Consider the following 22,204-nt stretch of genomic DNA (forward strand, 5'->3'; position numbering starts at 1 on the left):
ATGTAGACCCCGCAGAGAGAAATTCAGGCTCTGTGTCTTGCTGGACTCTGCCCCAGTGCCGCCCACGAGCCGGAGCACTGTGCTGGGAGATGTAAATGACTGAGAAGGGCCGAGATCAGCAGGTCCAGTGTGATTGCCTCGCCCTCTGGCTATTGAGCTGATTGTTTGGAAAGTCTTTAGTGGTTTTTCAACTTGAAAAGAACAAAGTTGAAATAAATAAATTGATCCATTAACCTGTTACAGGAAGGTTCCCACCGTGCTTAGGACCCCAGATCATCTTAGACAAGGTTGACTAAGCCACACCGTGATAGATTTTCAGGGTAATATGTGGACCATAAAGTGACCGTTAACCAACTTGCTTTGTTTATGGGAGGCAGGCTCTTAATGCCACTGGCCTCGTGCTGGAAGCACATTCCACTGTGGTCTGTTTAATCGCTGTGAAGTCATTGATCAGATGAAAATGACCAGTTAGCAAGTAAGTGTTTCCTGGGCTGCAGGCTTTATGAATAATGTGTTCTTCAGTTAAAAACAGCACTTTAAGCAATTGTTTAAACCTAACCATTTGGGAATGAGGCAGAGAGCTTCATGAATAATTTATTTTCAAAAGAAAAGATTAAGGGATCTGAATTTTTTTCACCTTCCCAAACCCTTTTTACATTAAGTGAACATATCTATAAATGATAGCTAGATCCAGATAAATAAGATTCATAATGTATACATGATATCTGTAAGTTTATATGCTTTCTCTTTTAAAGAACCTTTACTGAGAAAAGTACAGTCATGTAAATACAGGGAGTTTAAAATAAGAACTGAGAATGGAATTGCTGGAAGGGTTGCGGGATTTCAGAATGTAGCATTGAACGCGCATTAGCATAGTGCCGTGGGAAAGCTTGAAATATGGTTAATATGTCCTTGTGTCGAAAAGGACTCCATCAAAGCAGACCAGTTTGATCCCTTGTGCTTAAACATTATGCTTTCCACTCTCTAAACCAGATCACCATCTTATGAGAATTGCACATCCTTGCTTCAAGGTTCCAGTAAGAGAGGTTGAGGCGGGGTGGGTACTAGCATCACAAGACCAAAATCTGCCCTCCCCAAGTCCCTCCCACCTCGCCAACTCCCCTCTTCTTCCTCCTCTTCTTAATATCATTAGAAATCCCCATGGTGTTTTGTTTGTGAGCCTGACAAATGATTTGCCTCAATGGATGAAATTTTCATCAACCATCTTGGCCTTGAAGGAATTAACAGCGGTGCAGAGAGGCCTGGACACTGCCTCACCACTGTCATACCGCTGTCATCGCGACAGGCAGCTGTTGGTTTTTGAGTGATTACCTGGTTTCAGGCGGTTTCAGGCACCATTCTAAGGACTTTACACCTTATTTAATCCTAACAACCTCCTGAGCTAAGTGCAACCATTACCCTCATTTGCAGTTGAGGAAGCGGAGACTTTCCTTACTTGCCCACGTTCACCAGAGCCTGTGTGTTTACTCCCTTCAGCGCCTCTGCTGCCTTCTCCACCGCCTCACGGTCACACCCGGGGACTCAGTGCCGGGTGGGCCACCAGCACCATAGAAGGGCGCCTTCACTTAGCCAGCGTTTGGTCTCTGGCCCCATAACAAACTGGAACCTAGTCAAGAACCAAGAAACGTGAGAGCAGGCCCCGCTGATGTGGCTCTTGTCAGTTTCCCAGATGTCCAGGACCCTCTCACGGAGCCCATTTTCTTTGGGTTGTCAGGGTAACGCATTTGGAAACACGCAGCACACATTCTAACAACAGCCAGGAGCCAGTGCTTATATAATGGGAGAGAGACAGGAGAAGAAAGAAAGAAAAGGAGACTGTAGATATAAAGCCCAGGGGCTTGAATTGGTGCCTGCGACGCTAACTGAATAGATTGTTTTCTTATTAGGAATAGTATATCTTTGTTTTCAAAAGACAGTCATAGAATGGAAACAGTTAAGTTCAGGTATCAAGAGAGACAGGCGGGAGACACTGAAACCTCTGAGGGGCAGTCCCAGATGAGGGGCAGCCCGCCCTCTGGCATCAGTAGCTGAGTTGGGCCCCGCTGCCAGTATTTAGTCCCCTCCACCCAGCTGTTGGCATCAGAAATAGTTTTGCCATGATATAGGAGTCTTGACTGTTCCCATCGTTTTCTGCTTTCTGCTTCTGGGGGCTTTAAAATGTCCTGTGTAAGATGGCAGCCCTCCCCTTTTGAGCCAGTCACACTTGAAAAATATACCCTGAAATTATCCAAACTTAATTTCTGGCCATTTTGTTTCAGAAATACCAACCCCAGGGGTTCTCTGTTCTTTCCACTAAAACTTAATCTATTTGGGAAAATTCCATTTCCCCTCTGTAGAAATCGACTGGACATGGCTCCTGTGAATGATATGGTTCCTATTATCCCTGAACACTGTAAAAATGAACTTTGAAACAGTTGGGTCGGACCCAAACAGAAAGTGATGTATGGCTTGAAAATGGTCTCATTGAACAGCGTGCTTCAATATTTTACTGGTCAGTGCAACACTGGTTTTCAAAACACATGTTCAGTTTTTTGAAGTTGTGTTTTTAGAGTGGATACTTTCTCACAAACCAAAATAGATGAATCAAGCTTGTTTGAATCAATGCTGAAATGTCATGCAAGTCTGCGGAGTGAAAATCATTAACCTGTTTCTTGAAATCCACATCAAATAAAACCATTTTACTCTATTCTTCATCCAGCCTCACCTCCTCACTGAAGGAGAGAGTGCTGAGAGTCTACAAAAATGCATGTAACTGGATTATTATTTTTTTCCCGAAAGGTTTTCAGAAATACTAAATCCAGATATTAATCGAGCATGGGGCAGCACCCTACCTGGATTGAGTCAAGCATGTCCAAAAGTACATTTAACACAGACTCATTATTTCTCAAAGTCTGTGCTTGAAAATAGATCGAGACTAGTTCTCCGAACCACGTGGCATAATTTCAAGTCCATTTAAACCGTGACCAGAATGTATTGTCGGATAAGTGAGAGTGCATGAGGATATTGTAAACACCACAGTGTAAAACTACAGTGACAACTTTTTTACACATAACTCTAAGAGGCTCTTAAATCTGTCTTTTGGAAGAGTTTGTGAAAGTCGCTCAGTCGTATCCGACTCTTTGCGGCCCCATGGACTATTCCGTCCCTGGAATTCTCTAGGCCAGAATACTGGAGTGGGTAGCCTGTCCCTTCTCCAGGGGATCTGTTGGATCATTACGTTTAGTAGGGCCTCACTGGTGGCTTAGTGGTAAAGAATTTGTCGGCAGTGCAGGTGTGGATTCCATCCTTGGGTCAGGAAGATCCCCTGTAGAAGGAATTGGCAAGCCTCTCCAGTATTCATGCCTGGGAAATCCTGTAAACAGAGGAGCCTGGAGGGCTACAGTCCATGGTTCAAAAAAGAGTCAGACGTGACTTAGCAACTGAACAAACAAATGAAAACCATTCGTTAGTAACCATATATTTAGGACCTGAAGATATTCAGAAGGTCTGCATTCTAATCCCAGCTTTGCCTACAACCACCTAGAAGGCTTTATCCAAACCCGTCAGTTTCCATGCCCCAGTTTTGTTTCCAAAGAGTAAAGAATTTGGATTAGCCATTCTCCTGCTTGCATTCTAGCTCTGGAGTTATATGATTTGGGGGAGGGGGGCTAGTATTCCGATTCTTAAATCTGTCAACTCTTGGAATGTATTTCCAAACAGGGAGGTAAACTAAAATGCCTTCCTTTTCATGGAGGAAAAAAGTGCTGGAAGTGACACTCTCCACCTTGTCATCTCAGAGAATGAGCAGAAAACCTTTTAGTCTTAGAGCGTTCAAGTCCCAGCAGACACGTATGGACTCTGCCAGCCTAGATGAGAAACGATTGAGGAAAGCAGAGTCTCCCCCCGCCCCAACACGCGGGATTCCTTGGCTAGTTAATGAAGGTGGGAGTTCTGATCTGGACCCTGCTGCCTTCATTAGGCCTTGGAACACAGAGGCTGATGGTCAGTCATCATTTACAGTAGAAATCTGTTAAAAAAAAAAAAAATAGCCCTATTTCCCAGACTTGTTAGCAGGCCCTTAGAACCTTTCTGAAAATGATGAAAAGTTTCTGGGTCATGCTAATCAAGCCTAAACACTTTACATTGCTTAGCAACAAGTAATATGCCCCTGTTTGGAAGTCAACAAAGAAAGCAAGCTTTGAATTAAGACCTGGAAATGTCAGAGAGCGTGGCAGGCAGGGAAGAAGTGCTGTTGTCTGGGTGTGCTGTGTATTACCCAGCGCCACCTTCCAGAAAGCCTGCCCTTCTTTGCTCCGAGACAGTCACCATTGTGTTGACTTCTTGCCCGCTGCAGCAGATGCAGAGCGTTTTCAAAGGCGTGTGATGGGTTTAAGGGTCAAGAGTTTTGCCCAGTGGGTAAAACCCTCACTTATACCAGAGGGTTAAACGTGTTGAAAAGCGGGAGTTTAACCTCCTTGTTTTCTTCCTCCTTCAGAGCAGAGGAGACCTCTCTGGTGGCGCATTTCTCCCGTTCTCCTGAACTGCGGCGGGAATAATGGGGGTATAATTGGCAGGTGTCAAGTCTAACCCTGAGTGTCTCCACAGGTGGTCATTTCCGCGCCTCTCCTGGCAGCCCCTCTCCTCTACGAGCAGTCCTTCTGCTTGTAAAGTTTTGCCTGATATTTAGCCTCAGTGCTCCCTGCTGGAACTCTCTCCCCTTATTCTCATCGACCGAGAATAATTGGTCTATCTTCACTCGGCAACTCCCATTTGCATGTTTCAGGAGTAGCTGTGTTCTCTCTCTGTTAGAGACAGACTCTCTCCCCTTGGGAAGTGTTCGTACACCTTGCTTCCGAAAAGGATTATTCGGTGTGTCCGTCTTCTCAGCGTGCTCCCCACTTTGTCATCCATTTATTATCATTCACGTTGGTGCTGCACCTGTTTTTACCACGATGGACTGACTCTCTCTCCTTTTACACATAATCCTCCAGATTCGGAGCGTTTGATTTGGACCCGCTGTGTTGTCGACTCATTTGCAGGGTGATTTGCCAAGTCCTCTGTGTCGAGGACTGCAGTGAGATCCTAGCAGGAGAAACAGATGTTTCATCCCTATAAGCTGCGTCCCCAACTCTTGAGCAGTCTGTTCTGCCCACTGAAATGCGCGCGTGTGTGTGTGCACGTGTAATGCATGTGCACACCTGTGCACACACACTCGCCTTGACAGGTCAGAGCTGCCTTGCAGCTTTCACGGGTCATTGTGCGTGGGCTATTTGGAGCGTTACACGGAGTGACTTTTTCGACAAGCAAACCTGAGTACCTTTGCACCCACTGGTTGCAGCAGGTCTTCTGTTGGTGAGAGTGGGCATCTGAGGTTTGAGCTTTTAGGGACCTGAATGCTTATACTCCTGGCTTCTATTCCTAAAGCCATTAGCGTGCAAGTGAATGCTTGTTTTTATCTGTTTTATTCCGAGATCCTCAAGTGAAAGATGTATTTGTTATATGCCCTTTAATTACGCATGCCCTCTGAGTATGCTACTCGCCACATTAGGGCAGCCCACTCGGCCGCAGTAAATATTCATGTGTGAACTCTAGTGGAGAGAGTCCTTCCTGAAAATTTCCTTGATTACAGAATTGCTGTTTCCTGGGGTTCTTGTTAAGAGACTCATCTTGAGTCCTAAGACTTGGTTGTGGGAGTCCTTTCTAGTTAGTACGTTTCTTCAGACATTTCTAGTAACGGGCCCCACTAGACAGTGACAAAGGCAGTGTGTTTTATGCCAGGACTACATACTTGAAGTAGTCCTGCTGTTAAAACCCTGATAAACTTTTACCAAAGTACAGTAGATTTCAGTTATTCACAAAGGTTAAGGAATAGGGTGTTCTGAGTCATTGGATTTCCTATAATGATTACCATATGTACCATCTGAAGACGGAGAGTCTTTGGAAACTGTGCAATCGCTTCTTTGTGTATATAGTAAGTAAGCTCTTAGGAAGTGGGTGCTGAATTGCCTAGATTTGGAAGGACCTGTTGAGTTCATCTCGTCCAAAGAGGAGACGAGAGCTGGAAGGGCTAGGTGTTTTGTCCACCGTGGCCTGTGAGTGAGCGGGAACTACGAGAGAGCCCAGATCTTTCCACACCCGACCCAGGATTCTCTCAGCCATGATTTGAAAGACTCCTGCAAGACCTGTCAGTGCAGGGTAATATGATAAATGTTGAGCTGGCTCTGGTTCGGTGAGGCCGTCATAATCCTGTAGGGGGTGTTCAGGCTGCCTCAAGTATCACCTGTCATGGGGAGAATCCTAGACTTGGCTCCACTGGAGAACTAGGTTCTGGTACAGTTTTTCACTCCTTTTGAGGGTGGCAAAAGGAATGTTGGAGCTGGTGGCCACACGTGCTGGTGCCGGACTGAAAGCCATTTTATTTTCTGTGGAGGAGGCCTCTGTCTCTTGCTCACGTGGCCGATTCCCAGACGCACGTTCTTGTGCGGTCAGCGCCCAGGGTGATTGATCAGCATGGCCCTTGCTTCACGGTATTGCTGACCTAAACACCTCGCCCCTCTGAGGATGCGTATCCATATCCTGTCTTCAATAGCTCCAGATGTATGAGTGACAACAGATTTTTTTAAGGTCCAAAGTGAAGATTCATTTAGAATTAAAAAAAAAAAAACCCACAATCTACAAAGACAAGCAAAACCTTTCGAAACAAAGCTGTTTAATCACCTGGCTTATTTGAAGGGTGTTTCTAAACTCAGTCATTTTTAATCTCCTATAGGATGTTTACCATAATCTTTAGTCAGCTATTCTGTTAGTTCCATATTTTTCTCTAAATAAATTCATTTTTTAAAACTTACCCTCATTCTAAGAAATAATGCCTGTGAGATCACAGGTTTTATTTGCTGCCTATATGCTTTTCTATATGTTGTTGCTGTTGTTGGTGTTCGGTGGCCAGGCGTTTCCAACTCTGTGACTCCATGGACTGCAGCGTGCCAGGCTCCCCTGTCCTCCACTGTCTCCCGGAGTTTGCTCAGATTCACATCCATTGAGTGGGTATTGTGTTCTGACAGTCTCATCCTCTGTCGCCCCCTTCTCCTTTCGCCTTCAGTCTTTCTCAGTGTCAGGGTCTTTTCCAATATGCATATATTTAAGTTGAAAGTGTTCATCCACTTCACTGGCTCTGGTGGTCCAGTGATTAAGACTCTGCATGTCCAGTGCGGGACATGTGTATTGAATTCCTGGTCAGAGAACTAAGATCCCATGTGTGCTGGTACAGCCATCGATAAATAAATAAATTTTTTTTTTCTAAGGCAAATGTTTGTCCATACCACATACCAATCTGTGAGTGTCACGTTGCGTTTTGGAAATTGTTGCTCGGGGGCAAATGTGAACTGGACAGTGAACGCGGAGGGAAACGCAGACTGTGGCTCGGCGGGGATCTGCGAAGGAGCAGGTTGTGTCTGCAGTGTGGAGGGCCGTGGTGCATTGAAGGAGGAAGGAGCCGCAAAAGGAGGAGCAGACTGATCCTTAGGGAGACAGATACTTTCATTAGGATTCCATGATTCTGGTTAAATGCCATGAGTTTCAAAACTAGCCGCATCCCATGGTTATCGCCCCAGGAAAGGCTTGTTGATAAATGATGTTGCGTTAAGTAAGCAGAGTGGCTGTAAAGTTGTGCTTCATTACCAATTTAGAATAGTCATATCAGTCTTCTCAATTAATTGAGCTGTTTTTCAGCTTTCTTACTCTAGCAGGAGAACTGCAGGGTTGGTTTTAATGTCATAGGAGTTGTTTGAGAAGAATCTTCTATTGTTCCGGGAGGAGACTCCAGCAGAGGGACGATTTCCAGTGTGAGAGGTCTTTAGTAAGGGGACCAGCAGGTGTGGGAACCCCAGGGATCCGTGCAGTAATAGCCCAGGCCGGCCCTTCCCCTGCAGGAAGAGTTTGGCTACTGGAGCCCAATGTGAGAGAGTGAGTAAGCTGTGAGCTCCAGGGGTCATTTTTGCAGCTCTGACATAGGTAACTGATTTAACAACTTGTTAATTGGTCTTGGAAAGCTCAACGTGGATTTTTGTTTGGGATTTTCCCCCTCCCCTGTAACCTGGAAGGGCTTGCAGAGGAGGTAGACCCTGAGTGAAACTATAAATTCTTCCCTAAGCTTAATCCCTTGTTTAACCGTTTTAGGAAAACTAGGACCCACCAGTATCTGAATGAATTTTTTAATGCAAGAAGAGCAGAAGTTGAGGAAAACATCTACCTCCTAGTTATTAATATAAAATAGAACCAAAAAATGTATTCACTTTTCCGCCCCTTCCTGTAGCCTGCCAACTTTGCACTTTAATTTTCTCCCGACAAGAGAATGGAAGGAACTTTAACCTAGCTGTCCTGTTTTTTCTGAAGGAAGATGCCTTGTAACCAAATGAAGTGTAAGCCGTGAGAGGGCAGAGACCACCAGAGCATCCCTGTGTCCCTGGGCCCAGTGGGCACCGAGTGGGTATTTACTGAATGACTGGGAAGAGAGAAAGTCATACACTGGTTCTGTTTTGTCAGTATGCTACCCCTCAGTTTTTCAGTCTTCTTCTAAAGTCTGGGAAGTGAGAAAGGGGCAGACTGCCTTTTCCGTGCAGTCCTCCCAGACCTGTAAAGTACCGCGGCGGGGGCAGGGAAACCCTGGGGTGGGGATCAGAGAGGTCCAGTCTGAGGCCGGCTCAGCCACTCTGTGCTGTCACCTCGGCAGGTCACTTAACCTCCTTTTTTCTGTTGTCTATAAAGCAGGAGTTTTGCACTTGCCCTTCTTGTTTTACAGACTTGGTGAGGGATCAAACAAGATAAAGAACACACAAGTGCTTTGGAAACTGGAAAGCAAGGCCTGCTTTCCTGCTCAGCCTGACTCCTCCAGCAGAAAGCACAGGCTAGACCCATTCCTCCAGAGAAAGCCTTTTGGGAGCCAGCTAATACAATATTTTTTAAAATTAATTTATTTTCAGGCAGTGAGTGAGTTGTGTCCGAGCGACTTTGCGACCCCATGGATTATAGTCTCCCAGGCTCCTCTGCCCATGGGATTTTCCAGGCAAGAATACTGGAGTGGGTTGCATTTCCTTCTCCAGGGGACCTTCCCGACCCAGGGCTCAAACACGGGACTCCTGCATTGTAGGATTTGCTTACATTATTCTGTTGGTTTCTGCCATACGTCAACATGAATCAGCCATAGGTACACACATGTCCCCGCCCTCTTGAACTTCCGTCCCACCTTTCATTCCAGTTTTCGTTCTTTTTTAATCCTTAGATACGCACAATCATTCCCTGAACACAGTAATTATTGACAACTGTAGACACTCATTAAATATTTGTTAATAGATTCAATAGGGATAGTTTACAAACTAAACTCTTTACCTCTCCTCTCTTTTGGTCCGTGTGCTGCCGCAGTGAGCGCTGCCTCTCTCTTTTGATGGTTTAGTCACTCGGTCATGTCCAGCTCTTTGTGACCCCATGGACTATACCCACCAGGCTCCTCTGTCCGTGGGATTTCCCAGGCAAGATTACTGGAGTGGGTTGCCATTTCCTGCTTCAGACGATCTTCTCGACCCAGGGACAAACCCATGACTCCTGCATTGCGTGTGGATTCTTCACCACTCAGCCGCCAGGGAAGCCCAAGGCACTCAATAAATGTTTGTTAATAGATATAACAGGGATAGTTACAACCTAGGATAGTACAGGAAAGAGTCTGTCTCTATGATGGTATTTGCTATGTGTTCCAGTTCGTGCATAACCAGGGTTTACTAGGCTGCTTGTACCTAATAAAAGAGGGGGGGTTAGACTCTGGATGTCACTAGGTGGTGAGTGTGCATTTATTTCACCTTATGGAAATGGAGGTGGCTTTTGTTTGCTTGCCCAAATGATTCTTCAGGTTATACACCAACATAGTTCAAAGTTCACCAGCTGTTCAAGAAGAGGAAGAAGCCGCTCTTCTACATCCGTAGCCTGGCTGTAGCTCCCCTCCAAGGAAGCATGCCTTTCTGATCTGTATCTGCTCAGTTGTTGAGTTTCCATAAAGAGATTCTGAAGTTTTGAGTGTCTTTTCTTTGCTATGGTAAGACACAGATCCTCAGGTCTGTTGCTTATTATTTATCTTTGGCTGTCTGGGCTCTTTGTGTGGCGCGCGGGCTCCAGGGGACGTGAGGTCAGCAGGTGCTGCACACCTTGGGGCTTAGTTGCCCCCAGGCATGTGGGATCTTAGTTCCCCAGCTCGGGCTTCAAACCTGTGACCCCTGCCTTGGAAGGTAGATTCTCAACCACTGGAGCGCCAGGGAAGTCCCTAGGTGTCTTTTCTTGAAGGAGACTGGCAGTGGGCAGGCAGCTAGTTGGGGAGAAGTGGAGAGGGAGTGGGCGCATTGAGAGAGAGTGGAGGAGTCTAGGCTCCTCTTTCTGTCTGTAACTCATCTGCTGCTTATGACTCCCCTCATAGCTCAGTCGGTAAAGAATCTGCCTGCAATGCAGGAGACCCGGGTTCGATTCCTGGGTCAGGAAGATCCTCTGGAGAAGAAAATGGCAACCCACTCCAGTTTTCTCGCCTGAGGATAGAGGAGCCCAGTAGGCTATAGTCCATGGGATCTCAAGAGATGGACACGGCTTACCGACTAGACTGCCATCTGCTGCTTAGTTGCTTCAGTCATGTCTGACTCTGTGTGACCACATAGACACCATGGAGGCCCACCAGCCTCTTCTGACCTTGGGATTCTGCGGTCAAGAATACCGGAGTGGGTTACCATGTCCTCCTCCAGGGGATCTTCCCAACCCAGGGATCGAACCCACGTCTCCTGCAGTGGGGTAGGCAGATTCTGTACCACTGAGCCACCAGGGAAGCCCCCAGCTCATCTGGTCTTCCTTCTTAATGTACAGTTAGAGAACAACCAAACTCCTTTTATAGACATGTTGATTCCAATATTTTACAAACCTGAGAAGTTTGACCAAATTGGGAGGAGTGAGCAAGTTTGACCTAAGTTCCCAATCCTGTTTCTTCAGCGTATTGAGATTAGTAGTTGGAGTTTCAGGCCATCTCATTCTCACAAAGTAATTAAACAAACCCCCTTCTGTTTCCACCCACCGGCAAAGTCCACTCGGTCTTATCATTTTTGGACAGGTGTAGAGGAAAATCTTAAATCAATTTCAGATGGTGTAAATTGCTCCCTTTTTGTTATCTCCTGGGCATTACCCTTTCCCCAAGAAGGTGGTTTATTAATAAATGCATTCCTAACTTTTAGGTTTTGTATGGGTGGAGAAAATGAACAGCCTGTATTGTATGCACCGTGTGGGGTAAATGCTATTTAAATATCTGGTTCGAGCTGCTGAACATCTCGCTAACACGGGATCATTGGCTGGAGTCCAGGTTTGTTGGTTGTTTTTTTTTCTTTTGAGGAGGGGTCAGACTTTATAGAGAGCTAAGCCATCTGTCCAGCAAGTTATTTTAAGGCTTTAATGACAGATACTTTGCCATGTATCTCATTGTGTAAGGGAGAGAACTAACATTTTACAAAACCGGTATCTTTAGAAATGTCTTCCACGTTCTGTCTTGCTATCATTGGGGGTATTGTGATCCCGATTTGGTAGCACGCATCTTTGTACTAATGTTTTTGCAGAATTAATTAGTTCATTAGAAGCAGCATTTGAAAACTGGCATGTTGATAACGCTTGAAAACTGGCATGTTGATAACGCAATGCACATCTTCAGAAGAAGGCTCCTGCTTCCAGGAGGCATCGAGCTTCTCCTAAAACAGATGCAGGGGTTTCGTAGCCACGTCTTAAGCAGAAAGACTTTGAAGCGCCTCTCCTGCCTTCTTTGAGGTTGCTTCTGCGGGGCTCTGTGGCTGCTGCTGGTAGTGAATTTTGCTGGCTAATGTAATGAACTCTTCAGCACCTCAAATCTTCATCTGCTAAAGAGAACTTTGTGTTGTAGTTGTTTCATAACTGCCTGACTGGCATTTGCATAGCTTACTTTGAATGTCCTGTCTCTTTCTTGGGCAAATATTTGAGGAGTGTCTGGTGGGTGCCAGGTACCGTTGGCCATGTGCTGGGATTCTGCCTTTCTAAAGAAGACGGTAATGTGATTCCATGGAGAGACCTGTTGGGGAGATAGACGTTAAACAAATAATCACTCGGAAAAATTGCTTAATTACAGCTGGGGCAGAAGACACAGAGAGGATTAAAAAGTGCCATAGAGGTGAGATGAAGGCCACTGAGTGATGGGGGGCCCGGGAGGTGTGTCAGAGACGGTTTCCCCGAGGAAGTGTCCTTTAAGCTGTAGCCCAAAGCTGAGCTGGGTATGGGGGTGGGAGGAGTTACCAGACGAACCCTCCAGGCAGAGAATGCAGACTGTGCCCCGTTGCAAGGTGCTGCGAGCCTGCTGGGGTCATGGAGGGAGGAGGCGGGGCCAGACCAGCACCTTGACTTGGCCCTCCTAGGACTTGAGCTTGAGTTCACCCCTGACTTATGCCTTAAGGGGTGATGCAGAAGGCAGGGGGCTCTTTCTTCATAGAAGCATGGAGTTTCCGTAAAGCCCAGGTATGATGTGGCTGTCAGGGAGGAAAGGTTTCCTCACTGTCAGGTGACCTCTAAGGTCACAGAAGTAGGTCTTTACCTTTGTTGAAAAGATTAGCAGTGAGAGGCAGTAGTTTAAGAACAAACATTAACCCTGGACTCCAACATGGAAGCATGATTTTAAGATCATCAGAGCTAGGAGATCCGGTGTGCCCCATACAGCACTCCAGTGCATTCACTTGTAGGCTGATAAACATGTATTTCTAAGATGAAGGCAGCTTCATTGAAAAATACTGTGCAGTTTACCATTCAGAAAGGAACAAAGAGGAAAACCAGGTGCCTCATTCTAGAACAGGCCCAGAGCAGCTATTCTGAACTTGGGGTCCATGAGCAGACTGTAAGGGACCTATAAACTGCAGAGAATTGTATGGAAAGCTGTGTGCAGACATGTAGTTTGTTTTCAGCAGCTTCTGAAAGGGATCTGTGATCCAAGAAAGAGTTAAAAGCACCAATAAGCCGGAAAACCTGACACTCTTTTCTGTGTTTGCAGAAAGCCTTAGGTTTCAGAGGAAGTGCCTGTATGTGGTTTCACAAGGCTCAAGACTGAAGGGGCGTATTGAGTGAAGACACTGGTCAGTGGGTTGGAAGCAGCCTGGTAGTCCAGTAATGAGTGGGGCTGCCTTGTGAGCTCTGCTCCAGGGTTGTTGACTTAAGCAGACCACCTCTTGGAGATGCTGTTAAGTCCCTAGAGTGACAGGGACATAGAGGTCCCAGTGTTAATTCTCTGACTAAAGACACTTACAGAAGGAGGCCAAGCTCCTTGAAGTAAATTAGAAGAGAACAAGGTTTATAGGGCTTCAGAGATGAACGTTAGGAACGTGAGAACGGCATGATTGTTTCTGATGAAGCAGAGATGTTGGAAGAGTTGAGACTGAAACTTGGTGCTAAGGATGCCTTTGGAAACCCTGAGAAGGAACCGTCAGATGCACTAAGGAAACTGAATTAGAAACCACTGAGAGTCTGCCTGTAATAGGGGGGAGGGCAGGACAGGGAAATGAAATTCTCTTAATTGCTTAAAGATTCATTTTCTACCTGAAAATATTGAAGCTATGAATCACACCTTGATCTGAACCTGTGATTTCTAGGAGTTTATGTTTCTGAAAGTCTGGTTCTTGGCCCAACCAGCCAGCGGATGGGCTGCGTGCTTCATGGAGGGAGAAGGAAGCAGTTCTCCGTTCTCGAAAGGCCTCTGTAATGTAAATAGGAACGGCAATCTTTCCAAGTTATTACCCTGTTAACAGGTTGACAGATATGTGCAAATTGTGACTCACCGCTCAATTTGGCACTAAATTAATGTCGTTCCGCACCACGTCTGCTCAAGTGTAAACTAGTCACCGCTGCTGTGTTAGCGCTTGTTTGCCTATATTCCAAAGGTAAAAATTAAAGTAATTCGATCCTGCCGCGGAGCGGAGTGGACCATATGGTGGTGTGTGGGAGGGTGGGGAGCGCGCTGTTCCTACCTGTCCTGGCCCTTCACGTCCAGCTCTGCACGCGCTGGCATGGCCGGCGGGGCACACCGGCCGGGGGTGCTGCCAGAGAGGAAGCCAGGACCCCCTGCCAGGCCAGCCCCCACGCCGGCAGAAGGAAAATGTCATCTCCTCAGCCTCCAGCTTTTTATCTCGGCTTTCCAAGCTTTCCTTATTTCTGTCAAGTCACTAGTGGTGGATTTGCGTTTTGAAGGTTGGGTCTACTTGAAAATGAAATGATTTGCTTCTTTGCTTCTAGGATTTAGACACTGTTTTCCTCAGTGAAAGATGCAGCTGACTTTTTCTCTTTTTGGCAAACACATAATGTCACCTGTAAAAAGGAAATTTGCATCTCCTTTATGTTAGGTGCAGGAAGGGAAAACAGTCTCCTTGAAATGCATTTGTGCTTAATAAAATCTTTGGATCGAGCTTGCTGAGCTTTATCTGAGATCACTGGTTGGAGAGGGGACAACAAATACCGCCCAGATCTCTCTACTTCCCTATGTCCACGTTAGATGTTTCTCCTAGGAACTCTTTTTCTCCCTCCATGGCCTTCCTTTGCAAGTAAAGGGTTCACATATAAAGGATTCCAGAAATGGCCAGAAACGTTTATCGTCTGCCCTTTCAGACCTCTGGCTCCTGCTGAAAGCAAGTCAGGTAGTTGGCTTAGTATCATGGAAGTCTACACCCTGAACTTGGTTCTGGAATCATCACCTAGCCTACTAGAGACACAAGTGTTCTAGAAAGTATTCCCTTCAAGGTGAGCAGTACACGGGAGAGCAGATTAGGATGCCTTTGTGCTGAAGTTCTGCACGTTCATTTGCATTTTGCTGTCCAGAGCTATGATGGCTATTGATTGAGGATTCGTTCAGAAGGTATTGCCAGCCCCCCTCCCCATTAGCATATACTTAGCAGTGACCTCCGTCCACACAGGACAGCAGGTTTTTGCTTCCTGCTGAGTCTGAAAGAACCGAGTTTAAACCATATACATAGAGTTAGCAAAGAAGTATGTAAATGCAGAGATGTTTCCAGTGACCTGGTGTCGACTTTTGACATGAATCTTGCCACGTGTCTTCCACCATCTCCAAAAACAGGAGGTAGTAATGAAAAATGCGTTCTTTCCTCCTCTCTTCATCTTTTCATTTCCTTGTTACATTTAAGCTCAGAGCTAAGGTTGTGCATCATGAAGCTGTAAATCTAGGAAGGACCTTGGAGATGATGTCTTTGTCAGTCTTCCTCTCAGCCATCCAGGAAAGATTGTTTTCTAAACCATTTTCAAAGTCTAGAGAAACAGGGCGTTGTAGGGCCCTGCCTTTAAGCAGTACCTCTTACACCTCTTGTTCTTTCTGAGCTAGTTCGCTTTTTAATGCCACAGCCTCCTGTTATAGTCCTTTCTAAAGGTGGAAGATGACTGTGTGGTTCCTGAGTTTGTTAAAGTTATTTACATGCTTGAAGAATACGTTGAATCTCCCTACAGGTAGCCCTCTTCTGCAGGGGCAAGTAGCCTTGAAGGCATCTCCACCACTTTTCACACATCTTTGCTCTGGTCTTCCTAGCATCATTCCTCACCACTGGGCCTTCTGGAGTTCTCCTCCTTTGTCAACTTGAAGTCTAAAACTGCATGGAGTATTGTCTAAGGAAAACCTGATAAGTTAATCAGCAAGATTACTTTCTAACTTCCCCCAGTTTGTATGTTGATATTCACGGTATTGTGTTGTCTGCTCTCTCTCGTGAGCGCCAGGTTTCACACGAAAGTCTGTTCGTGTTGTGGGTGGAGAGCTAATCTCTCTCTTTCCCCAAGAGAACATAGCTTTTACATGTCCCTGATCTAATAGACATGTAGTTTAATTTGTCGTATCTAACGAGTATAAAATCAAATGTAAAAGCCTTAACAGATAGTTTCGAGTCTCAGCTGTTGTATTCTGCATCCCCTTTGTGTCATGTGACTGCAGACAGTGCGCACAAATGCTTCTGTGATTCTCCTCTCAGAGGATCTGAACCAGACCCAGCTCTAGCTCTGCTGACGCTGTGGGTTGGCGTTTCCTCAACGGGCTTCCACTGGGGTGGTGGAGGTTGGAGGGAGTCTTCCTGCAAAGAGAGGGCATCTTTGCAGACTACTCATATGCCCATGATAGTCCAGTGAGAGTGTTTATAATTTTTTAGGTTTTAGTATATGCCATGCTGAGTGCTTAGTGTCAGTAATCTCAATGATTATTAAATCTTCAGAGATACAGGTTCCATTTGGGTCAGAAAAACAGAAGACTGACTTTCAGAGGAATGTTTCCAGAAAAAAAATGTAAATTGATAGATTGTCTGATATGTTTGACCATATTGAGAGAAGTTTTAGAGTCAGGCAGAGAGTTTAAGGGAAAAAATTATAATAGGTACATAGAAAACTAATCAAGTAAAAATTCAGTAAAACAAAAATAACTGTAAATTACCCATGAGCCACTGTGTGGCTCAGTTATTAAAAACATATGCAGATGGGATGTCCCTGACAGTCCAGCGGTTGAGACTTTGCCTTCCAAAGCAAAGGGTGTGGGTTCAATCCCTGGCCATGGAGTTAAGATAGCCTGCATGCCTCGTGCAAAAAAAAAAAAAACCCAAAACATAAAGCAGAAACAATACTTTAACAAATTCAATAAAGACTTTTCAAAAAATTCCCTTAAAAAATAAGCAAATATTTTAGAATGTGAACAATAAATAGTGATTTAAGCAAAAATTGTGATGTGATTTGAATTTGTTAGCCACAAACCAGAAAAATGGGAATGACTTCAGGTATTTAAAACAGAAGGAATTTAATCCAGAGAACTGACTGTTGAGGTGATTGAGATGAGAAGGAAACAAGAAACGAGCAGAGGTGAGCAAAACAGGAAGCCACTTCCACCCCTAAACCAGGGGACAGAGGGAGGGGCCCCGGTCAGTGGGGCCCAGTGGCCAGGAGGGTGGCGGAATTAAATTCCCATCTATAGAGGAAAGCCCCAAGGTCATACCTTAAAATGAAAGACCAAGAACTGGCATTAAAAATACATCACATGGAAATGCAGAGGTAAATAGCAAAAGAAATCACTAAAAAATAATGAATGGTTCTGGAAAGCAAGAGGAGGAACTAGGGAGTCATATTTTTGCTGAAAAAAAAAAAAGCCTCATAAATCCCACTGGCCTTCTTAAAAATGCATTTCACTAATGAAAACTTAAACTGAGAAGAGAAGCCTCTAGTGCACTGTAGATTTGTATCTCTTGGACTGGAGCCCCAGCTCTTACACGTGTGTTTCTTCCTCTCAGATACGTTGACGACGTGATCAGCCGCATCGACCGGATGTTCCCTGAAATGACCATCCACTTGTCCAGACCCAATGGGACATCCGCCATGCTTCTGGTAAGTTCTGTCTGACCTGTCTGTGGGGACATGTCCACGTTTCTGTGTTGTCGGAGCTCAGGAATGGAAATTCAGTCCCAGTTAGATGGTGAAGAGTGTGTTTCTTCTCTTTACTGGCATTCTCTAAGTTAAAAATTCTGAATGCTGATTCCTTGCTTTTGAATGAAATCCCAGAGCCCATTTAAGAGTTCCCAGATAGGAAGTACAGTGTGAGACTCCATCACCTGTCAGTTCATGAGTTTTGATGAAGCTGTTTTGTAGTATCCCAAAGACATTGGAAATGCTTGTCTGTTGGATCCTGCTGATAAAAAACAGCCTCTTAAAACAGAAACAGGTTTTATAGGAAGTCATTTATAAAATTCATTTCGTATTTGAAGTAAGTGTCTGCGACCTTATCACTGACGGTTTCTGATTTTGTTGTTTCTGATGTGATGAAAGTGAAAGAGGAGAGTGAAAAAGTTGGCTTAAAGCTCAACATTCAGAAAATGAAGATCATGGCATCCGGTCCCATCACTTCATGGGAAATAGATGGGGAAACAGTGGAAACAGTGTCAGACTTTATTTTTGGGGGCTCCAAAATCACTGCAGATGGTGACTGCAGCCATGAAATTAAAAGACGCTTACTCCTTGGAAGAAAAGTTATGACCAACCTAGAGAGCATATTGAAAAGCAGAGATATTACTTTGCCAACAAAGGTCCATCTAGTCAAGGCTATGGTTTTTCCAGTGGTCATGTATGGATGTGAGAGTTGGACTGTGAAGAAAGCTGAGTGTCGAAGAATTGATGCTTTTGAACTGTGGTGTTGGAGAAGAGTCTTCAGAGTCCCTTGGACTTCAAGGAGATCCAACCAGTCCATTCTAAAGGAGATCAGTCCTGGGTGTTCATTGGAAGGACTGATGCTAAAGCTGAAACTCCAATACTTTGGCCACCTCATGCGAAGAGTTGACTCACTGGAAAAGACCCTGGTACTGGGAGGAATTAGGGGCAGGAGGAGAAGGGGATGACAGAGGATGAGATGGCTGGATGGCATCACCGACTTGATGGACATGAGTTTGGGTGAACTCCGGGAGTTGGTGATGGACAGGGAGGCCTGGCATGCTGCAATTCATGGGGTCTCGAAGAGTCGGACACGACTGAGTGACTTAACTGAACTAATGTGACTCTGCTCAGAGCAAGTTGGCCCCGTGACCTCAAACACTGATGTTTGTATTCACATAAATTCACCAAAGACAGGTGTGTTTGAGACTTCAGTGATAAGATGTTTTTCGATGCTCTGTGTCCTAATACACACTTGAAGAACACAGATATTGAGGAGCCTCCACATTTGCTAAAAAGGAGAATTAACTGAGTAAGAGCAAGGTATCTGATGGTCATCATGGAGGCAAGCTTTAGGACTGAGTGTTTTTTACGTCTCCCCAGCGCTGCTGCTCTGGGGCCTAGTGTGAATTTCCTGGACTTTAGCATTTTACTTCTGTGAACTTTTATAAATATCCAGTCACCCAGGATGAGTGACTGTTCACTCAGTCCATTTACCTGAAGAGGGCAGACTTCTTGTGTGTGTAAATAACTTTGCTTGTGTGTGGCCGTGCTGGGTCTTCATTGCTGGGCAGACTTTGCTCTCGCTGTGACGAGCGGGGCCTGCTCTCTGGTTGCGCACGCTAGCTTCTCACTGCAGTGACTTCTCTTGTTACGGAGCACAGGCTTTAGAGCAAAGGGCTTCAGTAGCTGCGGTGCATGGGCTTAATTGCTCCAAGGCACGTGGGATCTTCAGATCAGGGATGGAAGCCATGTCTCCTGCACGGGCAGGTGGATTCTTCACCACTGAGCCACCAGGGAAGCCCCTCCCTTAAGAGGGGGAAAAGACATAGGATTATTAAATGGGTGGGATTTCATGTGAGAAAAAATCAAGTGACATTCATCTGGGTGACGTGCTACTTTTCTTTAAAATTCTTCCAGTTAAAAAATACAGTGAATGAGATAACATAGTGTTCTTTCACTAGAAAAAGAAAACAATTTGTACCTGTCTACAAAACATGCGTTATTTTCTGCCCCCTGTGAAACGTACGGATTGTCTACGTGTTAAGATCCTCTAAACCCAGCGGCCGAAACATAAATCCCGCTCCCAGGATGCTTGACAGGGACCAAAGAGTTAATGAAGATAAAAACGAAAGCGTCTGCAGCGAGATAGGTTTGCTCAGATTATTTCTGGGTCGTTGGGCTTCCATTTCCTGATGAAGGTAGGAATTTGGCATTGATGGGAATGAACAGAGAGAACAGGATTCTGGGTAAACAGGGTTAAAATATTAGAGTTACTTCCACGTGAGAGAGTGGGCTTTTATTTCACAGTGACCTGTCAGCCTCATCTGCTTTCTCACCAAGCTTCTGTTTTAATAGACTGATGAGAGTTTAGGGGCTTGAGTCAAGGGCAGAATTCTATTTTATACACACCATTTTGATCAGATCGCTGTGCATCTGGCCAGCTAGCTGTCATCTTCCCCAGTTGACATGGGAATTCACACAAGGTGGGGCCTATTTACAGAAAGAGCAGTGGGTGATCTGATTCAGAATCAGGTTGCCAGGTGGATAATCATACTTTTAACATCATGGCTTTATTTGGCTTTTACTTTTAAAAGATGGTATTTTGTTAGATGGCAGGTTTCTGTTCCACTGCTGCCACACACTTCTCTGAGGTTGAAGGGAATTTTCGCGGGGGCGGAGAGCAGGACCGGGGGCTGCCACCTCCCCTCCTACCCTTGCTAGTCGCCTCTTCCCTGTGGCCAGTGGAGGAGGTGTGGGGCCTGTGCTGTAGGCAGTGGGGAACCGCTGCATGAAGTCCAAGCAAGAGTTAAAAGCTGTTTTCTGGAGCTTCTTCTGAAATGAGTTGTGTGAATCTGGGAGGCAGGTATCCTGAGAGTTTGGGAGGCGAGTGAGACTGATGGGGAGGCCAGCCAGGCTTCCGTGAGTACAGGCAACAGAAACCTGCTCTGATGAACTTAAAGATGAAAAGCCTATCCTTTTGTCTTTGTTTTGCTCTTTACTGATGCTGGCTGGTCACAGACATGAGATAGAGCTCTTCTGTCGGGAAGAAGAGAAAGCAGGATGGCTCCGGGGTGTCAGGAGCAGGACTGCATCCCTTTGGGACCCTGTGGCCTGAGTGATTGGGCATCAGCTGCCTTGCACCTTTCACCCATGCCTGTGCTCATACACCCCGGGAGAACACTCCTGCTGGCCTAACCTGGGCTTGTTCCTCCTGGGGTTGTGGGGGTCCTGCCTTGGTTGGGGTGGAGTGGAGGGGCCATTCCCCCCGGGGAAGAGAGGCAGGGCCAAGAAAGCAGCAATCAGTGACACAGTGAGTGTCTGTCCCCCGTCCCTGAGGAGCCTGGGGCTTACCTAGCCTTCTCTCCTCTCACCCTCATCGTGCCCTCGAGGGAGGCAGCACCGACTTTTCATTTCACAAGTGAGGAACCTGAGGCAGTGGTTTCTCCTGGGTGGTGGGGCCAGGACACTGCTCCCAAGCCTCCAGGATGCTCCTTGCTCCTGTCCCTCATTGTAGTTCATGGTGGTGCTGAGTGACATTTGGACGACCAGGGGACGTCCCTGGTGGTCCAGTGGTTAAGACTCCAAGCTTGCACTGCAGGGGGCACAGACTCGATCCCTGGTCAAGGAACTAAGATCCCACATGCTGCACAGCATGGCCTAAACAGAAAAGAAGAAAAGATTCGGATGACCAGAATTAGCAGGCAGGTAATGTTTCCTTATTATTTTTTAAGTCATGTCATGTGTATGTCAGTTATAAAGTCTAATGTTGAACACCTAGGTCACATCCAACCTAAGAAGCAGAGTATAACCAATGTGCTCTTCTCCTCAACCTCCACCCCTCCCAACAACATCGGCACCATCCTGATAATCATCTCCTCTTGCTTTTCTAAGTGTGAGTTACCACATGGACATGTATCCCCACATGTATCCCCATGTAACGTATCATTGAGTTCTGTTGAATTTTGGACTTCATAAGAACAGTATCATATTGTGTGATTGTTTCTAAGATGGGGCTGTGCTGGTGGTTGTATGTGGCAGTCTGATCATCTTCTTGGTTGTGTTCAGTCTGTAAGTGTACACTCTTTATTCTTTCTCCGGTCACTGTGTGTGTGGGTAGTTTCCGGTTTTGCTTTTTAAATAATGGTAGTGTGAGGACTTCCCTGGTGGTGCAGTGGATAGGAATCTGCCCGCCGATGCAAGGGACACAGGTTCGATCCCTTTTCCGGAAAGGTCCACTTGTTGCGGGGCAGCTAAGCTCATGTACCGCAACTACTGATGCCTGCACGCTCTAGGGCCCATGAGCCACAACTATTAGGCCCCTGTGCCACAGCTACTGAATCCTGCATGCCCTGGAGCCCGCACGTCGCAGCAGCTGAGCCTGAGCGCCACAACTGCTGGAGCCCATGCTGCTAGAGCCTTGCTCCACCAGCAAGAGAAGCCGCTGCAGTGAGGAGCCCACACAGCACAGAGAAGCGCAGCCCCCATTCTCCGCAGCTGGAGAAAGCCTGCGCGGCACCGAAGGCCCCGCGCAGCCAGAAGGAAGGTGAAGAGATGGATAAAGCCGTGTGTACGTGTCAGGAATAAGTAAATAAATAACGGTGGTATGAGCATTCTTGTACATACACTGGGGTATATTTTTAAGCTTTATCCCAAGCCGCCGAGCCAGTGCAGGCCCCTGTCCAGCAGAGGAAGGGGCGTGTTGGGAGCGCTGGAGTAGATAACTTTTTCCAAAAGT

The 22,204-nt window shown here is 46.0% G+C and overlaps 1 protein-coding gene and 1 long non-coding RNA gene across 4 annotated transcripts in view; one reads left to right on the forward strand and one right to left on the reverse strand.

Moving 5' to 3' along the window:
* LOC121819264 (uncharacterized) overlaps nucleotides 1–9,878 on the reverse strand; it is a 30,642-nt gene extending 20,764 nt beyond the window's left edge. Inside the window, exon 1 of the long non-coding RNA XR_006059538.2 lies at nucleotides 9,385–9,878. This is a non-coding gene — a long non-coding RNA (uncharacterized LOC121819264). The remainder of the gene's footprint in view (nucleotides 1–9,384) is intronic.
* The window catches only part of MED27 (mediator complex subunit 27), a 216,108-nt gene that overhangs the window by 120,734 nt on the left and 73,170 nt on the right, over nucleotides 1–22,204 (forward strand). For all 3 annotated transcript variants that reach the window (XM_004007131.5, XM_027966245.3, XM_042248035.2), the window contains exon 4: nucleotides 17,337–17,430. In XM_004007131.5, coding sequence (XP_004007180.2) covers nucleotides 17,337–17,430 — 94 coding nt within the window. The remainder of the gene's footprint in view (nucleotides 1–17,336; nucleotides 17,431–22,204) is intronic.

This window comes from Ovis aries, chromosome 3 (genome assembly GCF_016772045.2).
Source record: "Ovis aries strain OAR_USU_Benz2616 breed Rambouillet chromosome 3, ARS-UI_Ramb_v3.0, whole genome shotgun sequence".
Classification (NCBI taxonomy): domain Eukaryota; kingdom Metazoa; phylum Chordata; class Mammalia; order Artiodactyla; family Bovidae; genus Ovis; species Ovis aries.